The sequence below is a fragment of the Notechis scutatus genome, chromosome 14 (genome assembly GCF_049901735.1).
Source record: "Notechis scutatus isolate UNSWTSFEM ecotype Mainland chromosome 14, rNotScu1.2, whole genome shotgun sequence".
NCBI classification, from domain to species: domain Eukaryota; kingdom Metazoa; phylum Chordata; class Lepidosauria; order Squamata; family Elapidae; genus Notechis; species Notechis scutatus.
The window spans coordinates 2,961,342-2,988,935 of record NC_142022.1 but is presented as its reverse complement, the minus strand read 5'-3'; the positions used below and the strand labels follow the sequence as shown (position 1 = coordinate 2,988,935).

The 27,594-nt window shown below is 54.1% G+C and overlaps 1 protein-coding gene across 1 annotated transcript; it reads right to left on the bottom strand.

The window, feature by feature from the left end:
• Window positions 1–7,935: 7,935 nt before the first annotated feature.
• MEX3A (mex-3 RNA binding family member A) lies at window positions 7,936–24,764 on the bottom strand. The gene is given in 7 exon segments (XM_087943258.1): window positions 7,936–10,411; window positions 23,761–23,940; window positions 23,943–24,060; window positions 24,063–24,113; window positions 24,116–24,174; window positions 24,177–24,269; window positions 24,272–24,764. Coding segments are annotated over 7 exon segments (1,647 nt in total). The 5' UTR covers window positions 24,315–24,764; the 3' UTR covers window positions 7,936–9,308.
• Window positions 24,765–27,594: the final 2,830 nt, after the last annotated feature.

The window sequence follows — 27,594 nt, the reverse complement described above, 5'->3', positions numbered from 1 at the left end:
CCGAGGAAAACAATGATTTATCTTTCAAGAAACCTTTAAAAATCTCATTCTCCTATTTCAGTTGCATTTTTTAAAAAAGACAGCTTCCTAGCATAGTACAGGAAGTGTAAATTTAAAAGTATAAAGACTAATATTTGTCTGGTATTGTGTTCCACGGATACACTTTAAAAGATCAACAATAAAAAAAAGGTTTCTTTTTTTTAAAAAATACATATTATCAGATCTCATAATTTTCCCATTCTGTAAAAAAATAACATTATAGCTTAGACTGACAGAAAGTTGCAAGAGTGAGGATCAAATTTCAGCCAAAGAGTAAAAGATCAGCTGGGAAATTAAACCAAACCAAAGAAAGAACAAAAAACTTGCTGTGATTATGAGTTTATTTTACATTCCACTCAGTCTGGGATTATCAATTTTCTTATATTTTATATGGATAGCATCTACTATTCATTTTTATCATTTTCTATAGGATTATAAGAAATACATTAGAAAGCTTATACTTTTAGAAAGATTCTTCTTCTTTTTTTATAATATACTTAGCTATTCCTTTTCTCTTTCTCTCTCTTTTTGGTTAAAAAAAGGCTGCTGGAGTTCAGCTGGGACACTACAAGCAGAAAGAGCCAGAAATATTCCTGTCCTAAAACAAGGAGGAACTTGGAATTGCCTTGACTGGAATCGAGAGGTGCTTCTATCCAGAGAGTTCTGAGGAGCGATGCTTCCTCTTGATTTCAAAAAATCAGGGAAGAAGAAAGTATTGGAAAACGGGAGAACTTTAGATGGGAGCCAATCTCCCTGACCAAATCTGCCCCACAAGGCCTCACCTGGAAACCCGGAGGGTCTCCTCCGTATACCCCCCGCCCCTGGCTTAATGCCCGTGCCTGTCTGCCCAGCCCAAGCCCAGATCCCGGGCATCCTTGCCAGTCTGCCGGGAAGGAGGCTGCCCCACCTGGCTCTTCCTAGCCCAAGGCTGGGGACAAAGTCTTCCCTCAGCGGGGCTGGAGAGCCAATGCCAAAGGAAATCTTTAATCTCGAGTAAAACAGGACCCGGATCGGTCCTGGGGAAAAAAAGGAAAGAACTGCTGATGTCGCTAAACTCTTGGAGAACAAAAGGGCCCCTAGCTCTCCCCTTCTAGTCACTGTCTGGAGGGCCCCGGAAGGGAAGGACTCCTCTGGACGGCTTCGTTTGTGGAGACACCCCAATTGTCCGCTCCAGGACAAGCGGGACCCTCCTGGCGATCCATGCAGGAGGAGGCCGGCCAGCGGTCCTTGGGCCTGGCTCTGCCTTTGGCTCCGCCTGCTTGGTCGAGGTGGGCTTCCTCCTCCTCAGTGTCGGCTCACACAGGACTGAGGAGCAGTCAAGGCCAGGACGGAGGATTTGGTGGGCCACCCCACCTCCATGCCTGGTCCCTTTTGCAGTTAGAGCATCTTAAGTCAGAAACAACAACTTGCATTGCTAAAAGTGGCACTGCCTTTGTCCAATACCTAATGCTTGCCATTTTTAATTATTTTAACATACAACTTTTGTGATAGCTTTTTAATTTCTGGGAACGGCTATTTTTATCATAACTATTCACTTATACAGATACACACACACGCGCACGCACAAAAGGGAGGGGGGAAAGAAACATATATTAAAAACACTTTTTTAAGCAATACTCTGGATACAAATGTATTTTTAACCTACATATATTCTAAACTTTCTAGTCTTTTTAAGGATCACTTTATCATAAAATAAAATATCCTTTTCCCTTATAATAAATTACCTAATAAAAAGTATTTTTATTTAGCCCAGTTCCTTACTACATTTATATGTAATAAATGCATTTATTAAAATAGAATATTAAATTATAAAGAAATGATTTAATTTTTTTCATCTCCCCCCACCTCTCTATTAGGAAAAAAACAAAACTCAAACAAGTAAGCATGTAAATGAACATCATCAAGAGAAAAAAAATGAACGGAACAAAAATTGGTCACATTTGTTGCTGTTGATTTGATTCAAGAGAATTAACAGTCAGAGCCTTTGTATTGTTGGATAGTTTAAAATTACATCTGAGAATGAGTGAGGGGTGTGGCAGGGGGGGGGAGAGAGACCGTGTAAGTATTTCCCCTTAGCAAAAAAATATTTCTGCAACTACGTTATGGACAGGACAGCAATTTTGATCATATCCCCTCGTTAAAATATAAATCCGAATTTACTTTTTTAACATTAAATGCATTATAATAATACTATTTTCTATATATTTAATATCAGTGAAACCCTTGTCACAATTTGACCATTGGAAATACCTCTCCCTTTCACAGAAACACACCGGCGCCTCTGGTTTCAAACCTTATACAACTTGGCATTATTTTCAAACATTCCACCACCCCCCCGCCCCCCACCAACCCAATGCAGACCTCAAGGATGAAACACCCTTCAGGGAGGGCTGAAAACAGGGTGGGGGGGTCCTCCTGCGTTCTGTAACTTGGCATTCAGAATGGCAGGAAAACTGCTGAAGACTGAAAACTCCAGAGCTTTTAAGCAAGAGCCACGTCGAAGTTAAGCACACAGTGGCCCAGGCAGTCCTCGACTTACAACCGTCCACTTAGGGACCATTTGAAGTTACAACAGCACTGAAAAAAAGGGACTTACCACAGATCCTCGCACTTATGACTGTGGCAGCATCCCCGTGGCCTTCCCATGACCAAAATCCGGGCCCTTGGTAACCGGCGTGTGTTTTTTGCTGTTTGCAACGTCCCAGGGTCACATCATATGATACGTCCCTGCGACCTTCCCCCACCAGTTTCTGACAAAGGAAGTCAACGGAGGGGATCAGATTTGCTTAACAACCGTGTTAGCATCTATTCGCTTAATGACTGCAGTTATTCACCTAATAATCGTGGCAAAACAAGGTTGTGGAATCAGCTACAACCACCCATTATTTAGCAACCCAAATTCTGGTCCCAGTTGAGGTTATAACTCGAGGACTACCTGCACATCAGAGCTAGGGTAACATCTGTTTTAAAAAAAACAACGAATTCCACCAATTGGACATGACTTGTGTTCTTTTTGGTCACAGCAAGGAGGGGCAGCTCCTGGTTAGAGCCTGGACTGTCCAGCCCTGGGTGGCTTTGGGGATGGGAGAGCAGGAAAGTGAAATAGGTGTGGCTGAAGGGATCCCCCGGTGGCCACGTCCAGATTCTTCTCAAGCCAAACAGGTAAATGTCCCATGCAACCATCAGAACTCAAAGGAGTCCTGAAGCCACTTTATAATGGGTTTGTATACAAGAGTTTAAAAAAAACTAACAAGGTTTTTCTGGTCTACATTGGAGAGAATGTAGTCTATAGCACCTATGTTTAAGACAGGGTTTCTCCATCTTGGTCACTTGCAGATAGGTGGACTTCAACTCCCAGAGTTCCCCAGCCAGCACAGCACAGGACAGCTGGCTGGGGAATTCTGGGAACTGAAGTCCACCTATCTGAAAGTGACCAAGATGGAGAAATACTGCTTTAGAGTATTGCTGGCATAAGGCATTTTGTAGAATATTTTTTTAAAAAACAGCCCTGGTGCTACTTTTCTATCAAAATAATCATTTCTGCAGATGCAATGGATCGAAATAGCTGGTCATTCAATTAAAAAAAAATATCAATGAATATTCCTTTAACTGGATGAGGCCCTGTTTTTTTTAAAGTTGCTAGTTATTTGACAAGAATGAAAAGCAAACAAGAAATATCCCAAATTATTTTACCTGTTGATAAATTGCTGATAAAGAATCTGTGAAGATCTAAAAAAAAAACATTCTCAAAAATCTAAATGCCAAATTATGAATTTCGGTTCTTAAAGCGCCAACCTTAGTGGTTTCCTGAATTTCCCCATCTAAGAAGAGGTTGGACAGCCATTTGTCCAGGACAATAGAGGGTTGGATAGGCCACCACGATCCCTTCTAACTCTGTCATTCTATAGTTCGTAAATTCCCCGTTAAAGATGGATAAATTCCAGAAAACTGGATTTTCATTTGAAAAGTTCTGCGTTTAAGACTTGAAATCAATCCCCACCCTTGGTCTCATTGGGGTGGGTTGGGGGCTTGGGGCAATGCCAGCCAGGCCTGGGTTCCTTTGAAAATTGTGAAGTTTTGAGGTTTTGATTTAGAAACAGAATCCTAAGGCTGGAAGGGACCCCTGAGGTCTTCTAGTCCAACCCATCCAAGGCAGGAGACTTCACTTCAGTACTTCTGATCCAGTGATTATAAAACACAACAACTTCAGTGATTCTATTATGGTTCGGCAAGAGAGCTTTAGCCTGACTGAGCTGGTTGAAGTCTACTCTGCGGCGGATGGTCTTTTTTTAACCAAGGATGCCATGGAAGGCACCGCAAAGACACTCCAGCTATTCTTTCAGCCCCCTCCAAGCCTCAGCACCTTTGGCTTGCCTGCCGTAGGTGCTCGATGCCCCTGTCCCTACACAGCAGAACTGGCCAGAACGTGGGGTAACCACCACCGGCTGGATTGGGTGACCAGGGTCTCCCCCAATCGCAGGGTGGTGCCAAAGCAGGGTTGGCGGGCGACCAAGCAACCCTCGGGCACTGGCCAGGCTGGCCCTTGGGAGGTTGGTGGTCTGCTCAGGTGGCACCAACACCCACCACCCCTTGCACTGGTGAAGCACCAGGAATGGCTTCCTCCAAGGAATTCTGGGACATCTCCGTGAGGTCAGCCGGCAACAGGCAACGTCTTGGTTCCCAAATGCCCCAGAAATCAGGCACCCCTCCAGGAGAGAGAGAGGCCAAGTAAGGAAAGCAAGGCCTTCCAAATGCCCCAGGCTGGCAACAGGGATGAGGGCAGCCGTGGGGGCTGGGAAACACTTTTGCCTGCTCACCCCAAGACTAGCCAAGCGGAAGGCCGGTCGATGCCATTCCTGGGGACTGGCATCCTTGCCCCTGGTGCCCAGCTGCCCCCCCATCTCTGCTGCAGCCCAGTCTCTCGTAGTGGGAGGGGGGGGGGGTTTAGGGAGGCCGGACATTTGCTGCAGATCCCATAAGCTCCCCTGATCCTACTGGAAGGATTACCTGGAGGGAAAAAAAGGATCTCATCAATTTTTCTCCCCTTTATTGCTGGTGAATCAGACCAACAAGAGATCTCTGTTTCCCTATCAAGGAAGATACAGGTCAGAGCCAAAAATTAAGGTCATGGGCATTTTTAAAAATCTTTTAAGTATATATATATATATATATATATATATATATATATATATATATATATATATATATATATATATATATATATACGTGTGTGTGTGTGTGTGTATGAAGCATGAAGTAAATATACATACATACATATATTTTAAAAAAATTATTCTCATGCCCTTCCTAGAAGAAGCGCAGGGAATTTCAATGTGTGAATGCCTTCCACGGGATATTCCTTTCCAGCTGAATGCAGGAGCCCCCCACCCTCCCGTTCCCCCCACCCACCCAAGAAAGATCTTGGTTTTGCAGGGGAGGATCTGCAACTCTGGTCAATTTCTTTTTTTTTTTTTTCTTTTTTTCTTTCTTTCTTTCTTCCTCTCAACATTAAAAATAATGACAGGTGGGCAGAAATATATATATGTATGTATGTATGTTTGTATGTATGTATGCTTTTATATATGTATATATATCTTAAAAGGTGGGAGCTAAAATACTGCTACTAAACTAGAGGTGTATGTGTATACATACTATATACACATACATATACATACATACATATAAACACATACACATACATATATGTACATATATATATATATACATACATATGTGGATATACATACATACATACATATATATGATAGATAAAAGATTATTGGAACTAAAATGTTATTCTTTTTTAAAAATTAAAGAGGGGTAAGGCCAGCCTGGTTCCTTACCCCTCCAGTTTTAATTAGGTGGGTTTTATATTCACATCTATTCTTTAAAAGGGGAAATATTCTAATATATTCGTCATGGGTGAATATGGTGGAAAGGTGGTTTCAACTTTCCACCTTACTCAGGAGATAACAGGGGTGGGTGGGGGGTGGAATAGGGCTAATCCACTTGCCCCTCCGGGCACACGGTCCTTCCCCCCCCCCAGGATAAGGGACAGGTATTGTCTCGGACCCCAGCCCGATAGACAACCGTCAGCCAGCAAAACCTCTTTGCCTCATATCCCCCTCGCCTGGCATAAAGTAACCCAACATTGACCAAAAATGGTTTCACGTGACTTACAAAACAACTGCCAAGAACTCCAGGGGAGCCCCAGCGTCACTTCCTGCCTTGCCCCCAAACTTCAACCCCCCCTTTTATCTACATCAGCAGAAGTGGTCTGCCCCCCCATGTCCCCCCCAAAAGGACTGAGTTTCCCTGCCCCTTCTTTCTTTCCTCTTCTCCTGGAATAGGTAGGTCTGAATGTGTGTGTGTGTGTGTGTGTGTATCCCAGCAAAATAGAATGTGAAGGGAGGCGGTCAGAACTTGGGGTATCCATGAGGGGTTTACGGTGAAAAGAAAACACGGAGCCAGGGAATCGGTCAGTCTGGTTCTGGCTCCCGAAAGGAATGCATAGAAAGTTGCTTGGCTGGTGTGCTGGGATGGGGCACCCACCCACCCCTTGGCCTCCCCTGCAGAGACGGCACTGCATTCGGGCACCTTTGCTGACTCGGGGCCAACAGAACCGCCTTGTGGTCCTCCTCTGGTTCCATTTGGCCAGAAAAATGTTTTCATGCTGCTGAATGACTGGAGTGGGTGGGTGGGCGGGTGGGCTGCTCGGTTCCGGCCAGGTGAGGAGGGGAGCCACCCTGGAGCGCTGAGACTTCAGTGCACGCAAGGGGGGTGGAGTTGCACGCAAGGAAGCTTCTCCAGGCACAAAACTGGCTTGAGTAGCCTGGGGATGAAACGCCACTCGTCGGGATGCAACGGCCTTCAGGTGGAGCTGCAGTGCAGACCGAAGCCACTTTACCTTGCAGGACAGGTGCAAAGGCCCAGGTGAAGCTGACAGGTCCCCGTTCACTCAAACATTGTCTTTGCATGCAGAACATCAGAGCGAGTGAGCGGGCATGCATCAGCTTGGCCCTGGCTCCTTCCACTCCTGGGCAAGACCTGGATGTTCTCGTCATAAAGAAGAACAGCCGCCGCCACCCAAAAAAGAGATCCTGGCCAGGTGACACCTTTGGCCCAAGGTTGGCCAGGCTGGCCCAAAGACAGGGCTGCGGGCATTCTCTGGGCTGAGAAAGCATGGCTTGAGGTGGGATTTGGCATCGTGAGAAGTCGGGGCAGGCGGCAGAACCTCCGAAGCTGAAGGCGGGGGCAGGCATCCCCTGCGGGATTGCGGGGGGCTTCTTCGGTGGCCAAGGGAGGAAGCGTGGGGTACATGCATAGCTGTGAGCTTCTTCCCGAGGCAGGGATTGGCTACGCCAGAATGGAGGGGGCATGGCTGCAAGTGGTGGACCTGGCACCGTCCGTGAGGGCCTGGGAGAAATCAACCGAGGTCAGAGGGTGATATTTGGGACAGAGAAAAAGAAGAAATTTCCCCCAAGAAACGCTACGTGGTGATGAAACAAAAGTCTTCCAAGGCAAAACCCAAACCAGAATCTTTTGTCTTCTCCAACCATCTCTGAGCTTGCAAAGTTTCCTTCTGCAAACAAGAAGTTTAAGGAAATGTAACAGGAAATAGGCAGAAAAGGAATATGTATGTGTGTTTGTGTGTGTGTGTGTGTTGTTTTGTTCCACCCCTTTGCAGTGTGGCATCCAGGTAGCCAGCAGAATAAATCTAGCCAAGTGACGTGGCTGGATGTGAATCCACAGGGAGATCAGTGCAGCAGCTGCCTCCATCCCAGAAGTTGGACCAAGGATCTGAGGTGGCGAAAGCAGCAGTCAAATGTCTTGAAATGATTAAGGATGATCTGCAAGGCAATTCAATATTAGGTTTTTTTTTCCTCTTTTTTTCCCTTATCTTTTTTGAGCATGTGTCTGCTTCATTCTGAAAAAAATAGAATATATAAAACTAGATAACCTCAGGAAGATCCAGATGAGGACAGTGAAAAGAGGTTTTGGTCCATAAGGAAATACTCTTTCTTTTCTTTTCTTTCTTTTCTTTTTTTTAAATCTTTTTACTTGATTTTGAGTAACAAAAGTTTTGGTCCAGTGAGATAACAAAATTATATATGAACAGGTTAATTTGAATAGTTACTAGTGTGTGTGGTGGTTGCTTTTTTTTTTTTTGCATTGTGTTGGGTTGTGGATTAAAATGGGTCTTTGTTGCCAGTATTGCGTGTCCATTTTCTTCGGTTTTAATGTGAAACTGTTGTTAAAATCAAGTGAGGAAAAAAAAGGGAAAAAAAATACTTCTCTTCTGCATGGATGTGTCTTTGAGATTTGCATCACGAAATGCACGCTTATGGAGGTCAACCCCCACCTGAAGTTTGGAGGGCTTGATTTGCACGCGGGACTTTTGTTCTTTCTTTTTTTTTTGGAAATACCCTGTTAGTGACTCCTGATTCTTATTAGATGAATCCCTGCTGGAATAGAAAAAGAAAGCTCAGTGTTCAAAACCCTTTACGGTGGCTCAGAAGACTCCAAACGAAAAGGTTAAAGTAGCCAGGAGGATCCACCCAGGGAATCTTCCGACCCCTTTGCTCATTTTCCCTGGCCCAAATATTATTTATTTTCATTAAACTCCTTTTCTTAGAAAAAAATACAGGAAACAGAATATAAAGGTCTTTAGCTGCTTCTTTTTTTTTCTTTTTCTTTTTAAATGTTGAGGTAATGCAGTTGTGCCCTTGTTTGATCACCTTCCCAGGGGCTTCTCTCTCTCTCTCTCTCGTCCATTCGTTTCTCCTGTCCTTCTGATTGAGTTCCTTCCAAAGCTGTTGTCTTGCCAGGCCGGCCAAGACCTTCCGGCCATGTTGTGGCCGCGACCAGAGCTGGGGTGTTGGGGAGAAAAGGAGCAGAAGCCCCCAAGGAGAAGTTCCTCGATCACCAGGAGGTGCCCCTGATCCACTGGAAGGCCAGCCACCCCCCACCCCAGACCGTCTCGAAAAAGAATTCACCGCCGAAAATCAGCACCGCCAACCACTGCTATCAAATCTCCTGCCCAAATATTTATAGGTTCTCCAGTTAAATCGCATCCATCATCTTCATCACGATCATTATTTTCTTTAAAAATAACATACATTGCTCCTAAGATAGTTTCTTTCCTCCTTAAATGAATGTCCGTTTCTCTCCTGTGTTTGTTCCTGCTTCAGGTGTCCTTCCATCCATCCGTCTTGTCTCTCGCTCGCTCTTCTTCCTGTTTGCCAGGGTTTCCGCGGCTGCTGCTGCTTTTAAGAAAATATCCTAATGGCTTGAGTCGCTGCCGCGTGGCAGACCGGACACTCGGGGTCGGTCCGCTCGCAGATCCGCACGGCACACTCCATGCAGAAGAGGTTGTGGCCGCAGGGCACCAGGGCCGCCGTGACCTCGCTTTCGAAGCACACCATGCACTCCCGGCTGCTCGAGAGGGATGTCCGGCTGGTAGCGGAAGCGCCCAACTTGGAGAACCCTTGCAGGGGCTCCCCCTGAGACCGTCTCGGAAGCCCGGAAAGGGGAGGCTCTTGGATGGACGAAGAGGGGGATCGGTGCGAATTGGGGTGGAGGGCGCTGGCATTGCCCGAGCGCTGTTTGGAGAAGAGCACGGAAACTGGATTGGTGTTTTCCTGGCCAGCCCACAGCGGGGCTCCTGACTCGGGGACCCCGTAATACAGATCTTGCTTGTTGACCCCATAGTTAGGGAAGAGGTAACTGTAATTGAAGTCGTTTTGGTCGTTCAGCCGGGGTGTCTCGTAAGCAGGGTCCAAGGAGCAGTCGCCGATGCACCCGAGGCTGTTCTGGCGGAAGGTGGAGAGGGGCTTGCAACCCGGGGCCGGAGTGTGGACGCGCCAGGCCTCTGAGTAGCGGTTTTCCATGCCTGAGTCGGGGCTGCTGGACAGGAAGTCGTTCTCGTTGTTGTATTCTAGGATTTTGCCTGTCCGGACAGCGATGTGGGTTTCAATCTCCTCTCGGGCTCGCTCCACGTTGCCGGGGGCCCCGGTGATCTCAAAGACGGGGTCTCGGTCGCGGCTGGGCGTGATGATGTAGGTGTTGGTCTGCTGCTGGATCCGCTTGATGGTGGCTCCCTTGGGGCCCACCACTAGGCCCACCACACGGTAGGGGACCCGGACCCGGATGGTGACTTGCCCAGGCAAGGTGGGAGCGCTGCCAAAGGCGGGGCCGGCCTTGTTGCGGGAAGCACGGATCATGGAGAAATGCTCAGCGGCCGAAATGATTTCCCTCCTGGCCATGGCGACGTCCTCCCGTCGCCCGGTCACCATGAAGACAGGTTCCTCGCCACGCACTGGGGTCTTGATGTAGGTGTTGGTCTTGGCTCTCAGAGCTTTGATTTTGCAACCTTTGGAAGGAGAGAAGAAACAAGGGAGAAAGAAAACTTAGTAGCTGGACCCAGACGGAAGGAGGCAGAGGACGCAGGCGCCTTACGACACACTTGGGCCACCGAGGGAAAATGCACAGAAGGGGGCTAAAATGGGAAGGCAGCAACTCCTCCGCCTCCTCTCTAATATGAAGAGCAGTTTGGCAATCACAGACACACACAGACACAGACACACACACACTGGGTGCATTCCAGCTCAGCCTGGATACTATTCACCTAGGACCCCCGTTTCTCAAACTTGCTAGAAACCAGACGTAAATGCCAGTTTTCTGCAAAAACATCTTGAATCCCTGTCATCTGACCATGGGATGCTGGAAATGGTTGTAAATATGAAAAATTGCTAAGTGGGCAGTCACAAATTGAGGACTACCTCCTATTCTATCTTGTTCTATATTCTTTTCTATTCTTTTCTACTCTGTTCCATGTTCCCTCTTCCATATCCTATCCCATCCTTCATTCCAATATCTGTTCTATTCTATTCTATTCTTCTTTATTGAAGTTGTACGTATGGCTCTATTATATTCAATTTCTATTCTCCTGTTTTCCTCTTCCATTCTTTTCCATTCCATTTACAACAAAGTCTCGCTTTGCAACTCTGACTCTGAGTGATATACAGTAAAAAGAAACAAGCACAAGACACAGTTAAAAATCCAAATGTCTGGAAGGGGCCAGGGCAGGAGCCAGGGGTACCTGGTGGGGGAAAGGATTTCAGAGAGCAGATGCTGGCATAAAGGAGACACACTTCCTCCATCCCATCAGGGCACGTTGCCCAAGGCAGGGTTCCCTCAACCGCAGCAATTTTAAGGCAGCTGGACTTCAGCTCCCAGAATTCCCCAGCCAGCATGAAGTCCACCCATCTTGAAGTTGCTTGGGCGGAGAAACCATGGCCCAAAGGAAGGCGCCGGGACTGTGCCAATTGTGCCCAGGCTGAGGAGCAACCAGGGAGGACCAGTGGTAAGTAAGTAGGCCTCCTGCAGGAAGGCGGTGTAGGTGTAGTAGCTTGAATTGCTCCCGCAGGCTTTGGATGGCAACGCAACGGGCAGAGCAGAATTATCTGGGACCAGTTGTAGCTTCCCAGCAGCCTTCAAGGGAAGCCACACGTAAAGCATGTCGCCGTAGCCCAGGCCTTAGGACAGGAGTGACTGTTGGAAAAGGCAGCTTTGTGCAAAGGTCTTCTTATCCGTGAACAGAAGCCAAGAAGGACCCGACCCACATTGTCCACCAGTTCTGATGGTGTGTGTGTGTAATTAACAAGGAAAGATCCTGGGCAGAGACTGGGCACACTCTTCCCTGGCCACCCTGCCACAAGGTCTCACTTATGCCCACCAGGTTGGCTGCCTCATTCACAGTAAGTAGCCAGTTAGGAGGCACATTCCATTTTGGCATCCTAAGGCAACAGCCGGAATCGAGGGCCACTGAGGATCTGACAGCCTGGCCTCCAAGGATGTGGGCTGAGGACCGGAAGGAAACTACCAGACCCATCGTCCCCCTGAATAGCCCGTCCTCAGCTTCTCATCCTGTCTTCCTTGCTGGGCCCAACCACGATGGAATTCCTGCCTTCTCACTCCACTCATCAACACACACACCTGCCCACTTCGGTGACCCCCCCCAGCCCTGGAAGACCCCCAAACATTCCGCACTCATCCCTTGCACCCCCTAGCATGGCACTTCTGGGCTGGAATCCCAACTCAGGGGTAGCCAGAAGGGCATCATTGGTGTGTGTGTGTGTGTGTGTGTGTGTGGCACAGAGATCCCCGTCCTCCAGAGACCGTCCTTCCTCATTGGCTGTGTATTTGCAACAGGCCTGAGTGGATCCCGCCAACCCCTCCTTTGCACCCACTCTGGTCTGGCCCCGCTGCTTTGGACCCTGCCTTGGGCCGTCTCCATGCAGGTGAGCATCTCTAGCTGCTTCACATCCCAAAACGGACCTCAAGACCTGGGACAGAAGGTGGCTGCTTGAAGAGGTCAAAGAGAGGAGCTTCGCGCATCCTCTTTCCCCAGGATTGGTCCAGCCCTCCTTGTTCAACTGGCTTTCGCACTTTGCTAGAATCTGGGGGACAACATTTTCGAGACAAAATCCCTCCGGGGAGGCTGCCTTTCCTAGCTTGCTGGTCCCCCAAAGGTTTCCCCCCCCCCCCTCCCTCGGTCTGGGAGAAGAGGGTCGGTGCTGGCAGGAGCCGCGCAAAGATGGAGCGGTTGGCAACAAAGGGGTCATGCAGACGCGGAGACAAAGGAAGGGGGAGCCAGGCAGGCAGCAGATGGAGGGAATCTAAATCACGCCAGAAGCTTAACCAAGAACAAATGTCATTTGCACCAACCTCATGGTAGTGGTGGGGGGGGCGCAGAGGGGAGAGCCAGCGGGAACAGGAGCCGGGCTGGGTAGGTTGTGTGTGTGTGTGCCAGGGTGCCCTGAGGCAGGCCCCAAAGAGGAGAGAGGGGAAGGAGCAGCAGGCAGATGGGTTGGGCCCAAGAAGGTTGGTGGGAGGCATCTGCCCTGACAGACTCTCCAGGGTACCTGCCCCCTCCCCCCCTCCTGCAGCTCAGGGGGACGGGAGAAAGTTTGGAGAGGCCGGCTGGGTGGGGAGGGGGGGGGCTGTGAGCAGCTGCGCTTCCCTAGCGGCCGCCTCTGCCTTGAGGGGTCCCTGGTTCATCCCGGCTCAAGACCCCCCGGGGAGGAGCTACTCCTGGTTTTCAGGGGGAGCAAATTTACCAAATGGAGGTTAGCCCGTCTCGCCCAGCTAGCCAAACACCCAGGGCCCAACCCCACCACCAGCCTGCTGGTGCCGGGTTGACTCCCAAGCTGTTCCGTGGGGGGGTGGGGTGGGGGGTGGGGCTGCCCGGGAGGGCACCAATTCGGGCACCTCCTCTATCAAGCAGGGCAGGGGAGCCCCTGGGTGTGTCTGTGTGTGTGTGTGTGTCTTACGCTGCTTGGGCAGGAGGGACCCGCGGAGCCCATGACGGCATAATCTGCGACCGTCATGCATGGAACCCGTCCAATTTCACAACCGTTTCTGTGCCGATCGTTAAAAGTCAGCCATTGTTCGCTCTGGGATGTTTTTTTTTGCTGAAAACCAGAAGGGCAATTTTTGACAAAAAAAAAAACGTCACAGAGGCCCTGGGGTGCTGCAAAGATCCAAATGCAGGCTGGTTACCAAGACTCCAAAAGGCAGTTGAGTGTGTCTGTGTGTGTGTGGTGGGGGGCTCGGAACATTGGAACCTGGTGAAAAGTAAGGCCATCAAGACCTTTGGGAGGGGGGGATCCATCATAACGTCGAACGGTTGTTAAGCAAGTCAAGGCCGTAAGTCAAGACCCCTCCTCAGCACGTACCACAACAAATGGAGTAGCCCCTGAAAGGTCGTCTCTGCAAATCCTTGACACCCCCCCCCCAGGAATTGTCCAAATTTCCTTTGGCTGAAGGCGTAAAAAGACGGGGTGCCAGGAGGGTGGGTTTCACCTCAACTAACCAAAGAGGAGACTGGGGGGATCTTGCACACAGAGGCCCCAATCCTCCCCCCCCCCCCAAAAAAAAGACAAGCTCTTCTGCAAATCATCCCCTGCGGGAAGAGGAGACAACCTCAGGAGCTCCCCCCACTTCACAAATGCCCCTTGTGTAGGGTGTCTGCCCAGCACCAGGGACCCTAATTTCCTCTGGTTCCGGGTACCATGATCCACATTTACTACTCTTCGGAACACACAGAACCTCAGAATTAAAGTTCTCCCGGGTGCGGCTACACCAGACACTGACAAACACACCAACGGCACCAAGCAGGCAGCTACAACTCTTTTACCAGCTGGCGAGGAAGCCTTCCTCCGCTCCGTTTTCTTGCTCTTTTAAGAGGAGGCTGTGATTGTGGGAGTACAGAAAGTGGTGGAGCTGCGTAAAGCAGTGGGTGATCCTGAGTGTGAAAATAGACATGTTTATACAGGAACACCCCACTTGTAATCCAGGACTTGTAGAAAATGCACAAAGATATCCCTAAACCTCCTTGTAAAAGTGCCTCTGTCCGAAAGAAGATCGCAAGCCAACGTTTATAACCAGATAGGCAGCTCAGTGAGACAGAACAAAGAGGAAAGGTCTTCCTAGCCAGAAAAAGTCCCCCCCACACCCCCAGTCTAGAGAAAGACAAGGGGGGGGCATGCTCTCCAAGGTTGGTTATTTGCTTGCAGACGTTTCATGACCCAACTATGTAACGTCATCAGTGCTAGAAGGGAGAGGGGTTTTATAGAGAGGAGGAGGAAGTCTGTGGGGTCTTTTGTGCGCTCTCCAAGGTGGGTGGTTTGCTTGCAGATGTTTCAGGACCCAGCTGGGCAACATCAATGCATCAGTAGCACTGATGAGGTTGCCTAGTTTGGAAACAAAACGTCTAAAAGAAAACAACCAGGCACAAAGGACTCCCTAAGACTAGACGGGTTAGGCAAGAGACTGAAGTGGGAAGGGGAGGTGAAGGTCTCAGGGCCAAACAAGCTAAGACTGTCAGTTCACCAACAAACTAATTGTGATCTGGCTCAGGGTTTCTCAACCTCTGCAACTTTAACATGTGTGGGCTCCAATTCCCATATTTCCCTAGCCGCTGGCGTGCTGGGGGTTGGACTCCATATATCTTGGGTCTCTCTGAATAATGACCAAGGTTGAGAAACCCCGAGCTAGTTGGTGCGTTGTGTCAAGACTACAATCACAATAATGATAATAATTTTGCACTAAGAACTTTTGTGCCTCACCGTGCGACAGACCTGGAACAGAGGTCGCCCCAGGAAGGTCCTGAGGGATGCTCTCTGGCCTCCCTTTTCCAGGACCGTTACTCACGAGGAACCAAATTTTCACTATTCGGTCGGTTGTAGCCAAGAATCTGAAGTCTTAAATCTGGTTCATAGTGCAGACTGGATTAATCATCAATATTCTTTTCTGATATCTATGCAGAAAAGAGCGTCTTTGTGCTGGGGAATGATTATGGCAAGGTTAAATTCAACCTTTTTAAAAAAAAACAAGCGAAGATTTCCCCCCAAAAAAAACCCATGTCCTGAAAAGGGCCAGCCAGCCATCGGAAGTGTGCCCCCGCCCTGCTAACTTTGCCACCTAAAATTGGCACCATCCCCCCAGCAGGGCAGGCTGGCAGGGTCTCTGCAAGAATTGTGGGTGCTTTGAGAGATCTTTTGGGGATGCTCGCAGGAGGCAGCGGGTGGGATGGGTGACAGGGAAGGAGGTTCACGCAAGAGGGCAGAAGCAGCGGAAGAGGTCCTGAGACAGGTAAGGGACCAGCAGACCAGTGGCCCAAATTTTGTGTGCTTGAAGGCTTCTATCCTGGAGCTTCGGCGACCGAATTGGGCTCTTTACATTTCGGCATCTTCCCCAGCCACATTTCCGGCCCCGGTGGTTACACTTCAACCCAGGCGAGTTTGCAAGAGCCAGAAGTGTGGCCAGAGACCAGGAGTGGCCAACGGGCCTCCAGCAGAAATGGACCGCTAAGACTGGCCCAACAGAACCAGCCAGCCTTCTTCCCGTTGCCTTCCTCTGCCAGACTGCAGAATGTGGCTCTCCGAGATAGAGAAGCGCAATTCGGGGGGCCTATCCGGGTCTAATTGTGCCCTTCACCTCTGAAGGAAGCCAACCATCTCAGGGGTGGCAGAGTTGCAAAACATTTGCATGATAAAAAATGGGGGCCTTTGAGAGGCTATGGGCTCAGCCCAGCAGCTGCTCCCAAAGTCTTTCATTCCAGGGGTCCCAGGAGCCAAGAAACCCCCTGCAGCTCCATTGTTCTTCGCCCCAAATCTCAGCTGGCCGTTGCACTGACCTCCGGGTCACAGGGCCATGTTGGCGTGGGGGGGGGGCAGGGGGGGGAAGGGGGGCAGAGAACCTACCGCCTCCTCGCATACCTGGTTTGGCTCATTTGCTGCATGCAGGAGCACAAAGCTCCCCCCGCCAAGCTGGGCAGTTCAGCTGCCAACTTTCAGCGATGTGATCCGGAGACTGCAGGAAGGGGGCGGGGCTGCAGGCCTCTGCAGGAGTGATACTCAGTCCCCCCCTGTGCCCCCCCCCACCCCAGGTTGTCACCAATAGCCCCACTCAGCAGCATTGCAGGCCTCAACCAGCCCCTCCCTCCCCACTTCCTCCCCACGGAGCATCTGCCTTCCGTCCCCGTCCCCCCCTCAAGCCTTCCTGCTCTGGGTCCCAATCCTGAACTTCTCTTCCCATTTAAAGAGCTCTTCTGTCTACAGAATGCAGAATAACCGAAGGGGCACTGGAGGTCTTCTAGTCCAACCCCTTACTCTAGCAGGACACGCTATACCATTCTGGACAAAAATGGCCGCCTGATCCCTCCTTGAAATCCTCCAGGGATGGAGGAGGCATAACTTCTGGAGGGAAGCCATTCCACTGGTGAATTGTTCTCCCTGTCCCGAAATTCCTCCTTAGTTCTTCCACAGCTCGAGGAAATCATAGCCAGCCCTGCGTCCATGGGGAACACTGGCCTGATGGTGGCTACCAAGGCAAGAAGAGGCAGGCCTGGTCCTTGGCCTCCTCCCGTGGCCGGGGAAGCAGGCACTTTCCTGCTGGGCTGCTCCGCAGACAAGGCCACCTCCACCTCCCATCCTGCACCCCCGTCTCGGGCCTGAGCCAGCCCCTTGGACAGCTCCGCTCGGCCAGGTCGCTGGTTCAGCCTTGTCAGGGCCGCTTCTGCTGTGGTTGAAGCTGGACCCACGTCTCCCTTGCAGGAAGGGCAGCCCGGCAAGAGACGGGAAGGAGAGGGGGGAGCCCCTCGGGACCCAGCTGCAGGGCCCGGTTCACAGGACGGCCCAAGCAAGGTTGGCCGGGGGCGGGAGGGGGGAAGGGCAGAGCTGCCATCCTCTGCCAGTCCTTCTTTGAACGGAGAGGCTCGTGGGAAGGCAGCCGTTCCTGGCCGAGGGAGGCGTGGGAGTTGGGCCCCAGGTCAGAAAGGGGGCCACAGGTTGAAGTCCAGGCTGGCTTGAAGGCAGGAGGAGGAGGAGCAGCTGGCCCTGCAGAAGACTCTTGAATGCAGCGGGGGGGGCAACAAGGTGGGTGGAAGGAAGGCCAGGAAAGGCTCCGTTGAGAGGTGTGGCAGCCTGAAGTGCCCGAGGGGCACCGAGGAGGGCAGGAGGGCGTGGAGGGGAGGAAACCGAAGTGTCCCCAAAGGCGGCCCAACTCCTTTATGGCCCTCAAGGAGGAGGCTGAACCGGTTGAATAACGCCTGCTTTGGACACTACAACTTTAGGGCTCTTTACCAGCCTGTTGCAAACAAGCCGGATCCGTTATGACAGGGGAATTCTTTTCGGGTTGTTTTATAAGAGTTGAGTTAATGTTGCGATAGTTCATACTATATTTAAATTTTGTTTTAGAAATGGAAATGAAGTGGAATAAATATTATAAATGTAACCATCATTTTAACTTGGAAGGGGGTTAGTCCCGTGCTACTGCCGGAATCCTGACACAGGGGTCCATTCGGTCCTAGAGGAGCCAGCCCAAGATTTCTGTTGCTGAGTGAGACATTTGTTCACTGAATTTTGGCCCATTTGTCGAGCTTTCTTGTCACTGTTGTTGAGTGAAACACGGTGGTGGTTAAGTGAACCTGCTTTCCCCATGGGCTTTGCTTCGCGAGAGGGGATCATGTGACCGCCCCCCCCAGACACTGTAACCGTCATAACTATGAGTCAATTGCTAAGCGTCTAAATTTGACCATGAGGAGCCTGCAATGGTCGTAAGTGTGAAAACTGGTCCCGAGTCACTTTTTGCAGGGCCGTTGTAACTTTGAACTTGGGTCACTAAACAAAAGTTGTATGTCGAGGACCATCTGCGTATCGCTGGTTCAGGCTGCATTGGGGGAAACTCAAAGGGGGGAAGGGAAGGCTGCCCCCAAGGCAGGTGGGCTTGGAGGAGAGGCCAGGGAGGCGCAGGGGGTCCTGGGAGGTGAAGTCACTGCATCTCTGGAAGTTGCCACCGTCGAGAAAGATTCTGATCTCATGAATAAAGTCATCATCGCCCGAGTTTGGGGAAACGCGGCTTCTGTCTGCGATGATTACTTGAACATCTGACTCACCACTTCCATTTTGTCATCGTTGGGATGGCCTCATCCACTCACTCAGGAATTACAAATGCTGGGTGTGCGTGTGCGCGTGTATGTTGGTTCGAGTCCAGCCCCTCAACTTCTGGAAAAGAGCTCCAGCCCAGGGCATCCGCCTGTCGGGTCGCCATCAGGACTCCCTGTCCTGGGAAAGCCTCCGCAGCCACTCAGTCGTGCGGGAATTGCACTCTGCAGCTGCTCAGGAGCAGTACGTGTCTCTGGGCAGTAAGAGGTAAAAGTGGCTGAGACCCAGGGGCAAAATCCGGCCTCCTTGGCAGGCCTGTGAGGGGATCCAAAATCCACCTGGGATGAAGCAGCCTCCCAGTTCTTTCGGGATTGGCCTGCCAGCCCTGTGTCTGTGACGGGGAGACCATCCTCAGCCTCCTCTGGTGGCTCCCATTTAATGTGATTATTACAGGAGAAAACGGTCTCCATATTGACAGCATGGTCACCTTTAGGCCTGGGACTATTAAGTGGGGCTGACAAAGCATCTTTGGTGTTAACTTGCAGCCCTGCAGGGCAGAGGGTGGATCTGCCCCTCCATCTCCCTCACCCTCGTCTCCGTCTCATTTGTCTCCATCTCCATCCCTCTCCATCATCCTCTCCATCTTTCTCCTCCATCCTCTCCATCTCCATCCCCATCCTCATCTTCACCTCCATCATACCCCCACCCCCACCCCAGCCAGGTGGGCAGCTGCAGCAGAGGATGCTCCCCATCAGGTGAGGCCCCTCAACTCCAGCCTGCTGGGCAGAAGGTTCCGTGGAGGCAGCTGTGGTTCCACTCGCCTGTCAGGTGAATCAGAGTCTATGGGGAAGCCCCTCCCTTGATCCCGACGGGGCCTCCCGTATGCAGGTGAAGGCCCCACAATGGGCCCCCCTGACCCTGCCATCCGAGGGGCCCCGTGCCTGTCCTCATCAGGATCTCCTCTGGGTTCAACACAAGGGGATCCAGACAATCCAAGGAGAGCCGCAACCAGCCTTTCGAAATTCACGCCACCCTGCTGCACCCATCCCCACAGGCCCAGCCCGAGGAGAAGGGCGTGTGGTGGAGGGTTGCCACGCTCGTTATGCCCCTCTGGAGACCTGGCCAAGGGGGCTCCCAGCCAGATGGCTCCTGCAGCCACCCACCCAAAGGCATTGTGGGCCTCTTCTTTTCTCCTCCACTCATTTTGTTTCTCCCGAAAGGACGGAAGATGGGAGAGTTGCGAGAGAAGATTATGCAAAGTCCCAGAAAGAGGGGAGGGGATCTCCACCCAGAGCCCGATCTGGAAGCCCCCCAAGGCTGAGCCTGGGCCTGTTCCCAGGAGCATTGTCAGGCACCGAGCCTCCAGCTGCCACTGACCAGATGCAGCTGGGTTCACACAACACGCTCAGCCCTGAATGCAGGTTAACAAAAGGCCACGTGACGTGCTCAGGCCGGAGAGTTTGGTGGTTCTACGCTGCGCCTGGGCTCCATGTTTCATTTATGGAATGGGCTGGCAGGTCTCTGCCCCTCTTTCTCTCCGTGACCCCCCAAGGGGCACATCCAGCCCTCCCACCTCCCATGTTTTGCCCACAGCAGCAGAGGAAGTGCGGGGCCTCGGTTTGCCCAGGGGGCTCTCAAGGCTGAGAGAGGATCTGAACCCGGATCCCCTGGGAACCCAGCGCAAAATCCTCCTCACCACGCCACATCCTGAACTCAGCCATTGGCTCAGCCGAGCCCAGGTTGAAACGTTGCATTTCTCAATTGGCCATTCTTTTTTGGCTCTTTTTTCCCCTTCTTCTTCTTCTTCTTCTTCGGGGAGCAAATTTCCTGCTCTGTCGGGCGAGCCACTAGGATGGAGCAAAGTAGGCGCAAGATTAATAATTAAATAATAATAATAATAATGGGAGAAATGGAGAGCTGGGCAGATGCTGCCCTTCGAACACAAAGCGACCCCCCCGTGGAAGAGCCCGCCTGCCTCTGCCTGTTCCCCTCTGCCCTAAGTGGCTCTTCAGAGACACCGAATGCAAATCGGCGCAAGGAAACTGGTCCCATCAACGGGATCCACTTTCCCACACCTCTGCCTGCAAATCCAGGTGCCTGAGAGGAGGACGACGACAGGGTTTCCCCCCAAACTCCTGTTGGGGTCGGAGGCCCTCCGTTTTGTTCCTCCAGCCTGGGGGGGGGGGGAGAAACATCAGGGGAGGATGCCTGCTCACAAGCCTTCAGGGAGATGACCTTTAAGGGTCTCTTTCTGCCCAGGCAGCTGACCTTTCTCGGAGCCCACCTTGTTCCCTTCTTTGCCTTGGTGATGGAGGAAAGGACTTGCCCCAGAGAAGAAGGAGGCGGCGATGAGATTTAAACTGGGACTGCTTTCACAAAAGCTTGTTTGTAAGCAAGCCCAAAGCTGGCTTCTTTATTTCTTCTTCCCAGGTTTTCTTGCACTCAAGTTAAGTCCCATCCCCGCCCCTCCCCCTTGTCTGGATCCCTTCAAAATCTGGAGAAAAGTCCACTTGGGAAATAGGACTTGGTTCCCCAGGAGTGACCCCCCACGAATAACACCAGGAATGCAAAAAGGGTGGGTGGGTGGGGGAAACGTTACAACCATGGATTGAAAAAAGGCAAAAGCAGAACCGAATGTCACCCATTTCTTCTCACTCCTGGCTTAAACCACACAATACATTTGCAGCACTGAGATTCCCACCATATCCTTTTATTTATTTATGTTCTTGCAAAGGCCACAAAGGAGGACCATTTTCTGCCACTCCCCAAAACTCAAGGAAGGTGGATGGAGTGGGGCCCAGACGGAAGCCAGGCTATCTGCCTTCCAGGGAAGGCATTTCCCCCCAAACCCCACCAGCAGCCCCCCCCCCTGGGAGGGGGGGGAAAGGAACAATGGGGCAGACAACCCTCTTTGTTGCAGCGGGAGCCCCTTTCAAAGCAGCCTCTTCCCGAAAGTACGTGCGCTCCAGAGAGGTGCTGGGCCTTGTCAGGGGTCCTCTGGTTTGGGGGTCATGCAACCCAGCACCCCCTCCCCCATTCCACGGAAAATGAAAGGAGCAAACAAGAAGCGGCCAGGATGCAGTCGCACTAAGAATGCAGCCAATACGTATTTATATGAGTTGCAAATGGTGGGAGGAATTTCTCTCCCCCCACAAGAATCCATTCTTTCCTGCCAGCCCCGTTGTCTGCCTGCCTGCCTGCCTGCCGTGTGGATCCCAAACAGCCCCTTTGCCCGAAGGAGTGGGGGTCAGCAGGTAACCCAGCTTGCGTCGTCCCCCCCGCAGCTTCTTTTGTAGTCACACACACACAATTCCATTTCTGAGAGGGTTGAAAATGCGGCTTCCTTTTGGAAATAATCTGAAAATAATACAAGTGGGGACCCTTTCCAGCCCCTCGCAAGGACCCAGCCTAATTAAACAAAGAGGAGAGCGGCTTCCGCTGCAATGCACCTTCGGAGGGGCTTTGCCTGCACCAGCGCCATGGCAGTGGAGGGCTTGGACAGAGGGGGATTTGGGTTGGTGGGCCAGCCTGGACAGCAAGGGGGGGGGGAATGAGGGGAGGGGGGGAGGCGCGCACACACACACGCGCGCACACACACACACAATGTCATGGACTCTCCTCTGTACCTTTTCCTCCCTTTCTTTTTCAGAGCCTGTGAATGAACCCCGAGTGATTTTCAGGGCACAGGCAGATATTTTTAATATCTTTTATATCCCCCTTTTCCTGGAGGGTTTATAACCAGGTTTGCTGGAGGCCTCGGAAAGGGTGGGAAGGGTCCTCTCTGCTGCAGGAGCACAGCTGGTGGGCCTCAAAGCCTTTTGAGCCGAAAACCCACCACCGCTGGCTCCATTGTTCTAACTGGGGCTTCGGGCTGCAAAAGTCAGAGCTTGCCAACTTCACCCAAGTTCCTTTCCCAGCCCAGCCAGACCCCCATCCTGAACCCCCGTTTCTCACTTCGGCCCCGGCAAAGCCCCCCCCCCCCCGGTTCTTCCTGGCGCATATCAATATGGAGCTGCAACCCATTTCCAGGCGGTTCTCAGCCTCGCTGCGGGGGGAATCCTGTTTCTTGGCCACCGCCGCCATCTCGGGCCTTCTTTCCCGGAGGGTGGGGCAGCCCAAGCCCGCCCCCGCCTCCCCCGCCTCAGGTTGCTCTACACCGGCCGACAAAGAGGGAAGCCCCACAGGGCGACGGAGGCGACCGCCAGACCGGAGCGCCGCCCGCGAAGTTGGCAGCGCCGGGCACGAAAGGAGGCCGAGGCGGGCAGTCCGGAGGTTCCGAGATCCCCCTGCCCGAGTTCCAGCCCGGTCCGGCTGCGTCCGAAGCCTCGGCCGGGTCCAGCGCTCGCCTCCTTCCCGCCTCCCCCCTCCCCCGCCCGCAGTCAGCCGCCGCCGCCGCCGCCGCCGCGCGAGAGTCCGAGGAGAACCACACCCCCTTTCGCTCCCCGAAGGGCTCCCAACAAAAGACGGGCTTCTCCCGGCCTCCCCGCGGCTCCTTCCCGGCTCCGAGCGGAAGGGCTACGGCCACAAAGGGGGCGGGGGGGCTCTGCACACAATTCAAAGTCACCGGCGCCTTTCTGGCCGCCCCTTCCCGCTGGCGACCCGCGGGGCCCGAGCCCCAGCCGAGCCCCGGCAGGCAGACAAAGAGAGCGGCCCCGTCCCGCATCCCTCCGCCTCCTCCTCCTCCAGCGGCAGGCGCGGCTCGCTCCCCGGCCCTCGCTGGCCCCGCCGCCCGCCCGCCCGTCCAGAGGGCCCCGCGGCCCTGGCCGGGAAGGGCCCCACCCCCGCCCCTGCAGCGCCCGCCCGCCCGCCCGGCCGCCACCTGCCCGGCGGGGCCCTGAGACGGACGGGGAGCCGCTAAACTTCGGGAGGGGAGCCTGGCCCTGCCAACCGCCCGCCGCCCCGGCAGCAGCAACCGAGGGAGCCCCGAAGCGCCTCGCCGGGCGACGGAGCAGGAGGCGGCCGCAAGTGGCCGGGCTGGGAGGACTAAAGGGCCGGTCGCTCAGCTGGCGGGGCCGGGAGAGCGAGCGCCCGCAAGACAAGTGCAGCCGCCGCCGCCGCCGCCGCCGCCCGCCGGCCCGAGCACAAAGGCGGGAAGGCGGGAGCGCGGCTGAGCGGCGGGACAAAGGGCGACGCGGGACCGGGCGGGCGAGGGGAGTGGCAGCGGCGGAGCAGCGGCGGCAGCAGCAGCGAGCGCGGAGCCGGGCGGCGGAGACAATGGGGATCGCGGCCGGCCTCCCCCCACGCCCTCCCGCCCCCTCGGCGCCCGGCTCACCTTGCCTGCCCACGATCTCGGCCACGTGCTCGGAGCTGGGCACCGGGACGCACTCGGTGGTGTTGGAGCTGCTCTTCAGCCGCAGGTCGGCTTCCTTGTAGAGCACGCAGAGCTTGCCGGCCTCGGGGGCTCCGGGCGGCAGCGGCGGCGGCGGCGGCGGCGGCGGGATGGCCGCCCCGAGGAGCCTTTGGGGGCGGCGGGCGGCGGGGGCTGCCCTGCGGCTGCTGGGCCGAGGCCGGCGGCGGCGGCGGGGGGCGGGGGCGGCGGGGGCGCGGGCTGCTGGGGCTGCGGCGGCGGCGGGGCTGCGCCGGCTGGCCGCCGCTGCTGTCGTCCGCCGCCCCGCCGCCCCCAAGGCCGAGGCGGCGGCGGCGGCGGAGGGCGCGGCGACGGCGGCCGAAGGCTCCCCAAGCCCAGCAGGCAGAGCTGGTCGAGGGCCAGCTGCAGCGCCCGGTCGTCCTCCAGCAGCGCCCTGTCCTTGCTGCTCCCCGGGAAGCAGCCCAGCTCCCCAAGCCCCCGTTCCTTTCCATTATCCCTGACACTACCAGGCTAGGCATGGCTAACAAAGGCTGGGGAGAGAGGGGGTGGGGGGCGCGGCGGCGGCGGGATGGCGATGATGGGGCTGCTCCTGCTTTCGCTGGGGCGGCTGCTGCTGCCGCCGCCGCTGCTGCTGGTGGGCTGGGAGGGGAGGGAGGGGGCTGGGCGGAGGGGAGGAGGAGGAGGAGGAGGAGGGGAACAAAGAGCCTGCGAGGAAGGAGGGGGAGGCACAAAGACGGGGAGCGAGGCGGCCGGGAGGGAAGAGCCGGAGACCCCCCGCCCACCTCCCTTCTTCTTCTTCCCCTGCTGGCCGAGCCCCAGCTCCCCGCTCCTTTCGCCTCTGGCGGCGCGGCGCGGCTCGCCTCCTCCTCCTCCTCCTCCTCCTCGCCCGGTGCTGCCTGCGCTGAAACCTGATCTTCCTGCCCAACGTGGATCCAGCCGCACAAAGCTCTCCCGCGAGTCCGCCCGCTTTCCTTTCTCTCTTTCTTTCTTTCTTTCTTTCTTTCTTTCTTTCTTTCTTTCTTTTTCTTTCTTTTTTTGTCTTTCTCTTTCTTTCTTTTTCTGTCTTTCTCTCTCTCTCTCTCTCTCTCTCCCTCTGTCTCCCTCCTTCGCCTTTCTTTTCTTCCTTCTTCCCTTCCCTGCTTTCTGCTCCCGCTGCTCTCCCAGACCCCGCCTGGCAGCGAAGGGGGTGTGGAGATGGAGACCGGGAGAGAGAGAGAGAGGCGAGCGAGAGCGCGCAGCAGAAGCGCGGAGGGGCGGGGAGAGCCGGCAGAACCGAGCAGCGCCCGAGTCCGCCCGCCTTGGCTGGCCAGCCGGGGCCGAGTCCGAGTCCGGGCCGAGGAAGGGCTCCGGCCGCGGGAGGAGCGGCGGGCGGGGGGTGCCGAGAGGCCGTCTTTTGTTTCAGTTCCCTGGCTGCAGCCCGCAGCTGACACTGGCGGCGGCGAGGCCCGGAGGCTGATGGGGGATGTAGTTTCCCGGGCGGCTCACACACCCCCTTTTGGCTCGCCGGGCGCGAGGCGGCGGCTGGCGGGGCCGCGGGCAGCGCTGCGGAAGGCGGAGAGGAGGAGGAGGAGGAGGCGGCGGCGTGCGCGCCCCCTGCAACCGGAGCCTTCGGCGGGAGGGCAGGCGGGGGCTGCGAGCCTCTCCCGAGCCCCCTCCCCGCCGAGGCCCACCGAGGCCGGGCACCGCCGCCCCTTGGCCAGCCGAGCCCGCCGGAGCCCCGCCGTCCTGGCAGCGCGGCGGCCGTTGCAGCCCCGCGTCCCGGGCGTGGCGGGGCTCCGCTTGGCTCAGGGCTCGCACCACTCGCCGAGAAAGCCCGGGAAGCCTTCGGCTGCTCCGGCCTCGGCCCGCGCTCGGCCTGGGACGGAGGGCTCCGAAGCGAGGGGGCCGGGGGACGGCCTGGCTGGGGGCGCTTGGCGGCCCGAGCCCCGGGGGAAGAAGAGAGCGCTGGCCCCGGCGGGGGCCTCTGGACTCCGGGCTCGGCAGGCCCTCCAGGCGGGGGGACCCTATTTCGCACCCCGGAGGGTTGCCTGAGGGAGCCGGCCTGAGCCCCGAGGCGTGGAGCCTTTTGAAGGAGGGATGGGGTCGGCCCAGAAGCCGTCAAGTAAAACCGACCCTGCAGTGGAGAAAAACCATTGGATGATGATATCTCGGGAACTTTGCCCTGAGATCGGCCCTTCGGTTCCTCGAGGGCTCCTCCAGCTGCTCCTCCTCAGTCAGGTGTTGGGGGTCGCCCTGTGTGACGTTGGGACCCTTTGTTGGCAGCCATTCGGGCCCCCGAGGGGCTCATTCTGTCCCGTGTCTACACCTGCAACAAGGACCTGACTGCATCCCACTCAGCATCAGGACCTTCTACACCTGATCATCTGTGACTCTTTCTCTTTGTGTGTGTGTGTGTGAGAGAGAGAGAGAGAGCATCATTTACTAGCAATGCCCATTAAATCCGTCTTAGGAGAGAGGGAGGCCCATCGTTCAGCCGCACGGAAAACGGAAACATCAGAGACTGTTATCAACCAGCAGTTGCTTTGTGAATGGAGAGCATTCATAAAGTAATTAGCACCGTCTGGACCTCTCCATTCTCTGCCACCCTCATTCCAGCCACCAGGCACATGTTCCCTCGTCATTTGGGGGTACAAACCAGTCAGTGGCCCACCAGAGGCTGTAATAAAACTTTTGAAGGGTTTCAGGTGCCCCAAAGTCTCTGTTCTAGCTAAGCGGCCCAGCGTCACCTGTGCACGAGTTGTGTGTGTGTGTGGGAATATAAATTTGTTTAATAAATGAATAAAACAGACCAATCTCCTTGGATGCCCAGTGCTGACCCATGTCCACCCAAGGAGCTTCTGCCATGGGTCAGTGAAGGGGCTCCTTTGGATTCTGGATGAGTGGCAAGGGGGCCCCATGATGCCCCAGGGCACCGAGCCACCCACTTCTGTGGCGGGTCCCTTGTCCTCTCTCAGCATCTCCAGCTGCCCAAAATCTGGCTGCCCGCCACCCCACCCACCTTCTCCCTCGGTGGGTTTGCCCGGGCCTTGTGACTTGAAACTGGGTTTTTGTTTAATGGGACAGGAGGGATCCAGCTTGTGGAAAAGGATCACATCGACTTGTAAAATGTCCATTAAATAAAAGGTAGTTTTAGCCCAGGCACCCTTCTAAGCCACCTTCCTGCAACGGCTGTCCTCCAGGAACGATGGGCCTGAAATCCCAGACAAACCTGGTTGGAAGAGTGTTGTCTCCGTAACCCTGACTTAACCGTGGCGGTCTGGTCTCCAAAAGAAGTTTGATCCATTCTTCTTCAGAAAGGAAGGAAGGAAGGCGGTGTGGAGACAAGCAGCACCTTCACCTTGTGTGGAGTCAAGCTCCCAGAATTCCCCAGCCAGCAGGCTGCGCGTGTAGAGACACCAACTCCCATTGCTGGAAGTGAGGAGGAATTCTTGGCCTTGAAGCCTCACGGCTTAAAGTTGTTGGGAAACCCTCACTTAAGAAAATCGGATGAGATCAACTCCAAACTGTTAACCGGCTTCTCCAAGACTCTGTCCTGGTGATGGGCGGCCTTCAAAGCGGCGGCGTGGCTTGGCACAACTCGGGGATCTGACTTAACAAAGGGAGCCTCTTCCACACAAGAGGAAGGAAGAGACCGTTGGGAGCTGGGCGAGCGAGTCCTCCCCCCCCCCCGCCACTCATCTCGGACCAGGTGTGGCCCCTGTTCCGTGGGAGCCCAGTTCTCAACAGCAAAAGCCAGAGGTGAGCACACAGACCGGACCCCGGGTGCCGCTCTGGGTTGGAAGCTGGCAGTGCTGAAGG